At 34.5% G+C, this 10,853-nt stretch overlaps 1 protein-coding gene across 3 annotated transcripts in view; it reads left to right on the forward strand.

The window, feature by feature from the left end:
- LOC148939610 (uncharacterized) overlaps nucleotides 1-10,853 on the forward strand; it is a 101,734-nt gene that overhangs the window by 26,717 nt on the left and 64,164 nt on the right. The window contains exons 7-8 of one of the 3 annotated variants that reach the window (XM_089106771.1): nucleotides 45-176; nucleotides 1,207-1,338. The exons of 1 other annotated variant lie outside the window; for it this stretch is intronic. In XM_089106771.1, coding sequence (XP_088962897.1) covers nucleotides 45-176; nucleotides 1,207-1,338 — 264 coding nt within the window. The remainder of the gene's footprint in view (nucleotides 1-44; nucleotides 177-1,206; nucleotides 1,339-10,853) is intronic. One more of the 3 variants, XM_089106772.1, reaches the window with a different exon arrangement.

A 10,853-nucleotide genomic window follows, 5' to 3' on the forward strand; every position in this document is an offset into this window, starting at 1 on the left:
CCTAGCAATACCTAAGCTGATAAATGAACATCCTTTCTTTTTAGAAAGATATAAAACCGTCAGGTGTTTCCAAGAAGGATTTGCATTTGAAAGCTTCATCTGGAACTACGGCGGCAATAAAGCTGTCAAGGAAATGCGTCAAAGCTGCCAAAAAACGCTCAAGCCTTTTGCGTCTCGTATGCATTTTTTCTTCTAATATGTGTTTATTGCCCAGCGATGGCAATGGTTTTGCGGTAAAAGCTAGTTTGTAGCTAGTAGATTGACAACTATCCCTAATTATTCTCTCTATTTTCACTGTTGGTTGACAAAAGCTATTTTCCCATTGATGGTTGAGGTCTTTATCGGAGATTTTTATATTTGACTGTTGTATTTAGATTAATGTTCTCTGCAAAGGTAGTGTATGACTTATAAAATTAATTTCTTTGTGTACAGAGGAAGGGAAAGAGAGATTCTTGTTCTTGGTTGTTGTTTTGTTGGTAATTTATGTGTTTAAGTTCTTGGTTGTTGTTTTGTTGGTAATTTATGTGTCGTATTTAGATGAATGAAGTTTCAGCAAGGGTTGAATTAGATGTTTAATTTTTTTTACATAGGGAGAGAGGGCGGGGAGATGAGATATTCCACCACTCTTCGCTACGGTGTTGGTTGGAAATATTATGTTTTTGGGTGTTGTATTTAGATGAAAGCTGTTACTGCAAGGATTGGATTAAACTTTCATTTCTTTTTAAAGAGTGAGAGGACAGTGAGAGCTTTGTTGATTTTCTTAAATCTTCCTTGCAAGAACAAGTTTTTATTTATTAAAGCCCGAACTTCCTGTATGGAATTTCCTGCTGGAACTTCCTGTATGGAAAGTTGTAGCCAGTAGATTATTTTGAAATAATAAACGAAAGAAAATGTATCTTGATGTCGTGGCCAGCACAAATTGATAAACCAGGGGTGACAACCAAGACCGTATCCAGGAGGGGGGGGGGTTTCTGGGTTTGAACCTTACCCCTCACTCTAAATTTCTATGCAACTCGTGAAAAAAGTAACAAAAATGCATGTATACAAATTGGAACTTCAAAAGGTGTATGGAAAGCTGTAGCCAGTAGTTTTTTTAATAATAAACAATTCCTCCCTCCCTCCCCCCCCTCTCTCTCTCTCTCTCTCTCTCTCTCTCTCTCTCTCTCTCTCTCTCTCGCTCTTTCAGAAGAAATTCAACTTTTTCAGGCTGAGGAGGGTAATAGAACTATCAATAAAGGAGGTGGAGTTGGTCAGGGTACGAAGAGGAAATCAGCTTTTTCTTATGATGAAGAACCTACTGTCAAGAAAATGCGAACCCCGTCGCCGAAAAAGTATCCGGTAAGCAGAAGTCTAATATAAAGTCCAATTAAAAAGAAAGTAAAAACTGTTACAGCCAAAAAAAATTAATGCAACTAATATCTTATTTAGGTTTTATAATTAGCTTTTTGTTTTTATTGGGTACTGCTAGATGGTGCTGGTTGCTTTTTTCTAAGAGACGAACTTCAGTTTCTTCTGTTGTCGGTTCCTCGCATTCTTGGCTAAGAAGTTCATACTTAGCCGTGCGCACAGGCGAATGGGATTGTAATTTTTTTGCACACAGCTCATGGATTTTGTTTTTAAATGTATTTGAATTCACTTTTAGGGTTATTATACTACTAAACAGATTTTTATTAAGATATTAAAGAATAAAACAATCTAAAACAATGTGAATGCACGCTTCATCCAAATTCTTGCATTAAAAAGGGAAAAAGGATCCTAAAACTATCCTTGAGCATTCTCTGGGGAACATTTAATAAATATTCATAGGTTATATCACTCGATCGACTGTGATCTAACTTATGTTGTTAATTAATTGATTAACTAATAATTCCATTTTTTTCAAATATTTTTCCTAATTTACTAGTTTATCTACAAAATGACTCTTGATTTAACTTTTACTCTTTTTGTTATTTTATGTGAAAGAAAACTGAAAAATTACGTTTGCTTTCATATCACATTTAATCAATTTCGTCAGAACTTCATAAGCGACAATCACCAGGCTTTTTAAAAATAAGATAAACGATTTTCATGTTTATTAATATTTTGATCAATTTTGATGTTTTTCAATGGGGTTAGGGAGTTTACACTTAGAGGTTTTACTTACCCACTGTACACCTAAAGGGAATGCTACTGAGACCCTCTCCACGGAGGACCCTCCCCCCGCGTCCCTCCTGAGGAATCAGAAAGTGATGGGGAAATGCAGTTTTTTTTCGTTTTTAAATGAACAAATAATTCAAAGTGGAATGTATTAAATTATCATAAAATGAAACATGTAATTCAACATGTAAATTAATTAAAAAAATTCAACATAAAATAATTCAACATGTAAAATTAATGTCAAGCCTTGGTTTTCACATATCTAAGATGAGATGGAAGGGAAATGAATTGAAAGTTTGGGCCCCTTGCGGACGACAGGTTTTTATTATTTTCACAAATTATTTTTCCTAATTTACTAATTTATATACAAAATGACTCTTGATTTAAGTTATTGATTTAATAACTTATTTATACCAGCCATTTAGCCGTTCAATCATTAATAAATGATTTTATTACACATTTATCAATAATGAACTATTGATTTAATAAATGATGTAAATTATTTTCGTTATTTTATGTGAAAGCTGCACAAAAAAAAAGAAAAAAGATGAGATAAAAAAAAAACTAACAAATTATTGTTTGGAAAAGGCAAACGTAATTTATTGTTAGAAACTACAACATTTACACACATATTAAAAAAAATTTAAATACAGACACTTATAACTTAAGAATAAAAAAAAAATAAACAAAATCAAAGAAAAATCGGGCTGAGACATTTCCAGACAGATTAAGCTAGGATCAGTGCATAATTTTCAATCTTTAAAGCGTGAACTGTGTTTTACCTAGCGATAATATTAAGATTCAATGAATATAATAGCTTAATTATGAAAAGTTTAGGCCTTTTATTCAGGGTTGGATCAGGGGGGTGGACCGCTTCCTCCCAAGATTTTTCTGGTGCCCTGATTTTCTTCTCTTTTTTACTATCTCTTTTAAATAAACATGTCAATTTTATCACACTAAGGTTCAATGAGTAGAATAGCTGACTTATGAAAAGTTAAGGCCTTCTATTCAGGGTCGGATCAGAGGGGGGGGCACCCCCTCCCAGTATTTTTCTGGCACCCTTATTTTCTTCTCTTTTTACCCTCTTTAAAATAAACTTTTCAATTTGGTCAATTATTGGCGCCCTTGCTATATTTGGTCCCCCCAAGATTTTGCTGTAGACCCACTTTGCTTCTATTCATATTCTAAAGTTTAATAACTAAACAGTATAAATACATAGGTAATATACTCTGCTCAATCAGCCCGAGAAATTTCTATACACTGTATATCCGAGAATAAGTATAAAATATCTGATAATCCGTGCCATGGTTCAATTGTTGAACTAGTTCAAGCCATTGCATCCAGGTAGACTGGATGCAATGGCTTGCAAATATGTTTGCACTAAAGATATTTTTTTGCTTCAATTGGTTCAAGCTACGATCAGTCTGAGATACACCTATGACGTAGATAATTTCGGAGACCACATTGCCTTTCCATGATGATAGAATAAAAGTTCAAAATAGGGATAAAGTCCTTTTTAATAGACAGTGTATAGAAATTCACAAAAAATACCAGATATTTCGGTCACATGTACAGTAACCATCATCAGTAGTAAAACTGATTTACTACTGATGACGGTCACTGTATATGTGACCGAAATATCTGGTATTTTTTGTGAATTTCTATACACTGTCTATTAAAAAGGATTTTATCCCAATTGCGCACTTTTATTCTATAGACACACCTATACATAAAATATCTGAGAGTTTGGTCCGCTCTTAAATCAAGCCTCACTTTTTTCGGTAGAAATCTTTGATATGTCCTCCTAGTTTAGTATTGTCTGTGTGTATGTGTGCGTTTACCGATAAAAATATCGACCCCCCCCCCTAAAAAATCAATACAAACGAAAGCCATTATTGAATAATTAAGTTATGTTTCATTGTCTTTGTAGGGTCCAGTTTATCATTGGGGTCACATTTATGACTCCAAGAAATAAAGTTTGGCCAATTTGTTAAAATCGCAAATTGGTCAATTAGGGCATAGATTATCTGTTGGAGTGGCTTACCCCCCCCCCCCCCAAAAAAAAAATAGCACCGTTTTGTCATTTTGACAAAATGAAATGTAAAAATGTAATGTGTTTAGAAAAAAAACGAGTGATTTTGACTGGAAAGGGGCTTATGATCCTTATTAGAAAAGATGATTTTATTCGTAAATACAAATCATACAAATAGTCCATAACACTTGTCCCCATGATAGCTCCCTGTGAAGGAAAGAGGGGCAGTTTCAAATATTTTCTAAATGTCGACTCAAAAATTTAAAACGAAAGACCGGAATGTAAAATAAAACCAAAAAAAAAATTATTAACAAAACAAAAAAACATGGATGGCAAATGGCTCAGGGTATAAGAAAATCACGCAGCGGAAGAAAAAATATTCCGAATTCATCATGGATATACCTACCCCAAGGGAAAAATTTTACCAGTTTGTCAAAATGACAAGTTGGTCAATTAAGGGATAAACTAATTTTTAGATAACAGTTCTAAGTTCGGATATACCTACCCCAAGAAAATTAATTACCAATTTTTATCATTTTGACAAAATGACATTTTGAAAATTTTCAATATGTCTAGACTAATTTCCTGGTTAGCGCAAATTTCGGGAATGATGTCTCTTACCGTTTTGTTCAAATAGTGGGTAGGCTATCTTCCGTGCGGGTAGTTCTAAGCTGGTAATAAACAATAAGATATGTCACTAAGAATCCAAAAAACTTTACCGCAAATAGGTTATTTACATAAAATAAATTTGTCACGTTGATTTTGGGTTCTATTCGCTCGTAATAAATAAGTGTTAAAATTTGACATTCTCTTCCAACTTTTGTATTAGAAATAATTCCAGAACAGTAAATATTGTCTAAACAAGTTTGATAATGGCTAGTTAAAATTGAAGAAATAAAACAAGGTATCAAAACATTCATTGAAGAAATAAGCATTAGTACACAAACTCGAATTAACAATAATGAATCAGTATCATTTCTTTCAACTCTTTCTATCAAATATACCGAGTGACATAGAATAAATACTGCTTGTGTTACTACTACCACTAAAATTTCTTCCCCTAAGAGATAAGACATTCTTTTAGTGATTCTAAATACCTTAGTGGCGTGGAATTCAAAATGTTGAGCATGCTGTTTTATTTCCTTAAACTCCTCTGTTAGCTGTCGCAAAATTACTGATACTAATAATGATATAGCAGTTATTTGCATTGTTGCAACAGTATCGGCAAATTTACCACATATATATAAGAAACATTTTAAAATGTCTAAAAACGTGTGATGAATCTCTTCTGAGGGGTGGGGGTGACTTATCCCCTTCCAGTATCTCATGAAAAAATATAGTATGTAAAGGAGTATGAAACTAAGAGTTTCTAGCAGCGACCAACGCATCACCCTACGTCTCCCTTCTACACTAACGCTCAATTTAAGACACTCAATTTCTTTAATTAGTGTTTTAAATTCATTTTGTCTGCGTGTGGAAAGTATAACAGGGATCAATATTGATAGGTGCATGTTAACAAAATCAACGTAAATGTTCAAGTGCCATGTGACTGTGGTTCTGTCCTCGGAAGCTATTTCTGGGATTCTTCTGAATGTATAGTAAGCCGCAAAAATGTTCATTGCTAATGCAAAAATTGCTTTACTCATTTTCCAGAGGCGATATTTCAGGCCTGTGCCAAATGGATAGAACATAAATAATGCGGCAGAGGCAATGTATCCTGGATACATTTTTTTTTCTATTTAAAAGCTTATCTTTTATTACAGTAATTTTTTTTATTTGAAGAATGTTTTATATTTTATTTGTTTTAAACGTTCAAACTTTTGCCCAGTGCACAGAGAAAAAGAGAGCTTGCTGGCGAAAAAATGACCAATAAAGCTCCTTTCCTTTACTAGCTTAGAATTTCATACAAAAGAACCAATCAGATCTTGAACCGTAAATTCATTCAATACAAGCTGACAACTTGATATGATTTTAAAAACATTAAGTGTTATTCGTCTCTCCACAACAGAAATCGGTCGGAAATCGGTCACAAAAATGCTCCAATGAAATTAAAATACGTCACAAAAGTAAACCAATAGAATTAAGATATGTCACAAAAATAAACCAATGAAATTAAAACACTTTAACACGGAACGGTAGGAAAATCGTCACCCGTTTCCTCGTTTATTAGTATAAACCAGATGTTTCTCTTCTTTTTGAATTATATGTGTGAAAAAATGTAGGGAGGGAAAATTTTCAAAAGAAGTTAAGTTGGGTAGGTTTTTAGGAAAAATTATTGTATTTGAAAACGGGGAAGGGTAATAAATAGGAGGAAATTAATTAGTGTCGTTTTTTGACGTTTTTAATTAATTAATGACGTTTTTTGGGTTTTGTTAAAAGTATATTGTGCGTGTTTAAATGCTTTTTTAACTGCCCAAAAAGGTTTTTTTGGAACACAACCTTTATAAAATTAAAATCAATTGTATCAGGTAACACAAATACAAATTCACCCACTTGATTCACTTACAGGTTCAAACATTTAAAAAAATTCCTATTGTTTTTTTTATTTTCTTTTTAGCCGTTTTTAACACTTGTCTTTTAACGTGTCTTTTCTTCGAGTTTTGACTTACAATATTTTAGGTTGGTTATAGAAACTTTAATTTTTTAAAATTAAAATTGGAGTTTCTCTGCAGGAATCACTGTAAATTAAATAGATGGTGCTTCGTGTTTCCGATGTCGCGCATTCATCACTTTCAGCATGCTTATTTCGTATTTACCATCCGTTGATTCTCGTTTTATATTTTATTTCCTTTTTATTTAGTATATATTAACCTCACTTCCAAATAAATGTCTTACTAATAATATATGACGCTGTAATTGTAAACCCTCCTCAGCCCGAATTCGATTTATAGTATAAATTATACTTTCTTAAAATGTACAATTTGTTCATTGGAGAAAAGTCTGCTCAACTTTGCGTTTGTCAATATTTATTGTGTGCTAATTTTATTATTTATACTTCTACTTGTTATTATTCACTTGTGTCTTATTATTCACTTGTGTCTGCTTAATGGAAAATGCTTCTTTTTTTTCAGTGAGGTTTGTTTCTGTAATATAATGGCTTTTTTGCGCTTACAGTAGCATTTGGGATTAAGGGTTGTACCACAGAAAATCAGAGTTTATATGTAACAAGAATCTTTTTTGGCTCAAAACTTTTTGTTGTTTTTACTGGCTTAAAATTCCACACAAGAAAACCAATGAGATGGGATTTAACTTATTGCTCCTTCTATTGGTTTAAAGTCTCATGCTGTAGCCATTCAGGTCTTGAAAAGGTGTGGTTATTAGCTTCACTTCCCGGCATACCATTAATGAATAATATGATTGGCTGAAATATGTCACACACGTAATCCAATTGCTTATTGATTGCACTTTTATGTATATTACTGTGCCGCTAAGACTAGTTATCCTGTTTGTATTCTGAATTTTCAAATTTCTTTGCCACTTTTCAAAGTTTTAGCTGCGTCTAATCCCTCACGTTTGACTTCCGTTGAGTGACTAAACTTTTATTTTTTCTTCTATCCTAAAGAAAATTGAGTTGTTAAAAGCTGTTCGAGAGAACTTGTTTCCAAGCATAACATAAGTTACTTATTTCTAACGGAGCATAGCTTTTAAAATAATTGCTGCATTTTAATCAGGTTTAGGAGAAGATTCTTAATCTTGAGTAAATAGCTTTCAAGGCAACTGTTTAAACATTGTGAATCTTTTATGAATGAGAGCCTCCACCCCCATCTACTTCATTAAGTTCCATGGTTATATTAAGTCCATAACTACCATTAAAATTAGTAAACATACTTAATTGAAGTGTTTTCTCTTATTGGGTAGAGGTGCTCCATACCAAAGCTTTTAGGAATCCTAAGATGGTCCCTCCAAGAAACATTTTTCTGGTTGGGGCTCAGGGTATAAGAACGTAATCTGTTAAAAAGGGGAAAATTAGACAATGCTTTGTGAATAGTGTAGTTTTCTGAGCCTGGGAAATTGCCCCCCTGACACTGTTTGAGATCGTCAGTTGTCCAAGATCTGAGATTACATAATTTATTTATTGAATCGTAAACAAAATGGTAGGAACTGTTGGATTTTTTCGTAATTCCTTGTGGTTTTTCAGCCCTTTAGACACCTTTTATTTAAGCTTTATTTAAGCTCTGATAGATCAATTCCTCTATTAGTGAATGGACTAACTGAATATGCTAAATTCTGTCCTCCAAAAGGTTGGGCATGCGTATTTTTGCTACAACCTTGTTTTAAAACTAACCCCCCCCCTCGAGAAAACCAAAAAATCTAAAAGCTTTTGTCTAACTTTGTGTGAGATTTAAACTTATGGTTTTCTTGCTCACGGATAAGCACAGCGGTGTAGTTGCCCCCCTGGAATGATTAAAAATATACATTACTTGCATTATTTTTAGCATATGAAACAAATATGACACTTCTGGCTGAAATACTCCTTTTATAAACGGTGCCCTTCTCTCTGCAACAATGTCCGGTAGCTCCCAGCTTTCTCACTCTACTCTTTTACGGGGCTCAATCTGGGGCCATCTGGATTCTAAATGTGATAGAAAAGGGATTTAACTTAGAAATCTCCCCTCTCCCGCTGGGGATATTTAAACTATATAAAATGCAATAACTATTCTGGTGATTGTTGGTAAATTGCGCCAACGAATGTGGCCTATTTGTAAATCTTGTCTTTCCACCCGAAACTTTTGGAGGCTCTTGTTATAATCAGTGTGAGAATCGGAAATATTATTATCATTGCTATAAGTGGAGTCACAAAGTCGGATAGGCCACAAAAGCCCATTGCCTCCACTGACAAAAAAAAATATAGTATCAATAAAAAATGGGCCTTTGGTGGCCCCTCGGACGCGGTAGAGAGAGCTTGTCTATCTATTTCCCCCCTTTATAGAAGAGCTTTCCTTAGTAGTGTCAAGGTGCCCTCTATTGTTTTCCCTTTTCTTGAGGAGCCCACCCGCCATCTTCTGACCGACTTGGGTAGGAAGCACTCGTTCATGAAGAGAGAGGGGAAATCACCCAACACTCGTCAGCTATCAATGTTAAGTGGTACTACATGCTCAGGCGCAATACTAGCAAGAGAACCTCTTCCTCCCAATTCAGGCTACTCCTCAGGGATCGTTTATTACACAACAGTCTGCACTTCATATTTGTCCAGGGGGATTGATCCCCGTTTGCAATATTTGGCAGCTACTACTGGCTTCAATACATCCAATTTGACAGTATATTCTAGAAATACCCTGCCTTATGGTTAGACTCTTGGAAGGACGACTATTGGCTGGATGTTGACTGAAATTAGCAGTAGTAGGCCACTATTATTGTATACTAATCTCAAGGGTACCACGAGAAGGTACCCCTACCCCTGAAAGTCGGAATGAGAATTGTGCTATTGTGACTGCAAAAAATATTTCCGACGATTATTTTTTACTCAATAAAAATAAATATTGTTAATAGGGTAGCTACAAAGGAAGATCAGACCCCATCCCCCCCTCATATGCACTTACTCCTGAAATGGCCTAAAAATATAATATTGTGTAATACTTGGGGTAATATGATGCTTGAAGTATGAATGACAATTAAAATCAAATCTGATTGTTTGAATTGGTTGAGTGAAAACACAACCATTTACATCTGTGAAAACTTGGAAAAATAATAATCTTAAAGTATGAATGACAATGAAAATCAAATCTGATTGTTTGAATTGGCTGAGTGAAAACATAACCATTTGCATCTGTGAAAACTTGGAAAAATAATAATCTTAAAGTATGAATGACAATGAAAATCAAATCTGATTATTTGAATTGGTTGAGTGAAAACACAACCATTTGCATCTGTGAAAACTTGGAAAAATAATAATCTTAAAGTATGAATGACAATGAAAATCAAATCTGATTGTTTGAATTGGTTGAGTGAAAACATAACCATTTGCATCTGTGAAAACTTGGAAAAATAATAATCAGAGGCAACGCTGTAGCGTTGCCTATAGTAAAGGCCATACGGCTCCAATGTTTTATTATTTATTATTTATTTATTTGTTTTTTTCCCAGAGGCACTTCATATGCAAGGGGTCGTCGTAGAAGCTTCAAAGGGGGCTCATTCGATTGGAAATCGAGATTCCTAGTGGCCTTTTTAATAGGCGAAAGTGATTGGTGTGCAACTAGCCCCCCCCCCCCCCATGCCCACCAGTCCAAACCTCAAACCAAATAAAAATTTTCATAGATCCATTTTGGGCAGCGCACTTTATTTCCTAAGAGCAAATATGCTTTTGAGGAGGAAACTCCTCCACACCCTTCAGGGAAAGAGTTATAAGGATCACACTGGGGGCGTATAAGATTCTTATAGAAGGTAATGTCCTAGAAACTTAAAAACAGGCTCATTCGATTGGACATTAAAAAACTAGTGCCCTTTTTAATAGTCGAAAGTGATTGGAGGGTGACTAGCCCCCTCCCCCCCCCACGCCCAGAACTTCTTCAACCATACCCAATTCCAAATTTTGAGATATCCATTTTGTTCAGCTTAGTTGATTTCCTGATAGTAACCGTGTTTTAGAGGAGGATACTCCTCCACAACCTTTACGGCAAGGATTGTAAGTTAGACCCTGGGGGCTTATATGGTTCTTACAGAAAGCGTTGTCGTAGAAACTTCAAAA

Source organism: Artemia sp. Qi Xiang Cuo, chromosome 21, assembly GCF_049724085.1.
Source record: "Artemia sp. Qi Xiang Cuo chromosome 21, ASM4972408v1, whole genome shotgun sequence".
NCBI lineage: Eukaryota > Metazoa > Arthropoda > Branchiopoda > Anostraca > Artemiidae > Artemia > Artemia sp. Qi Xiang Cuo.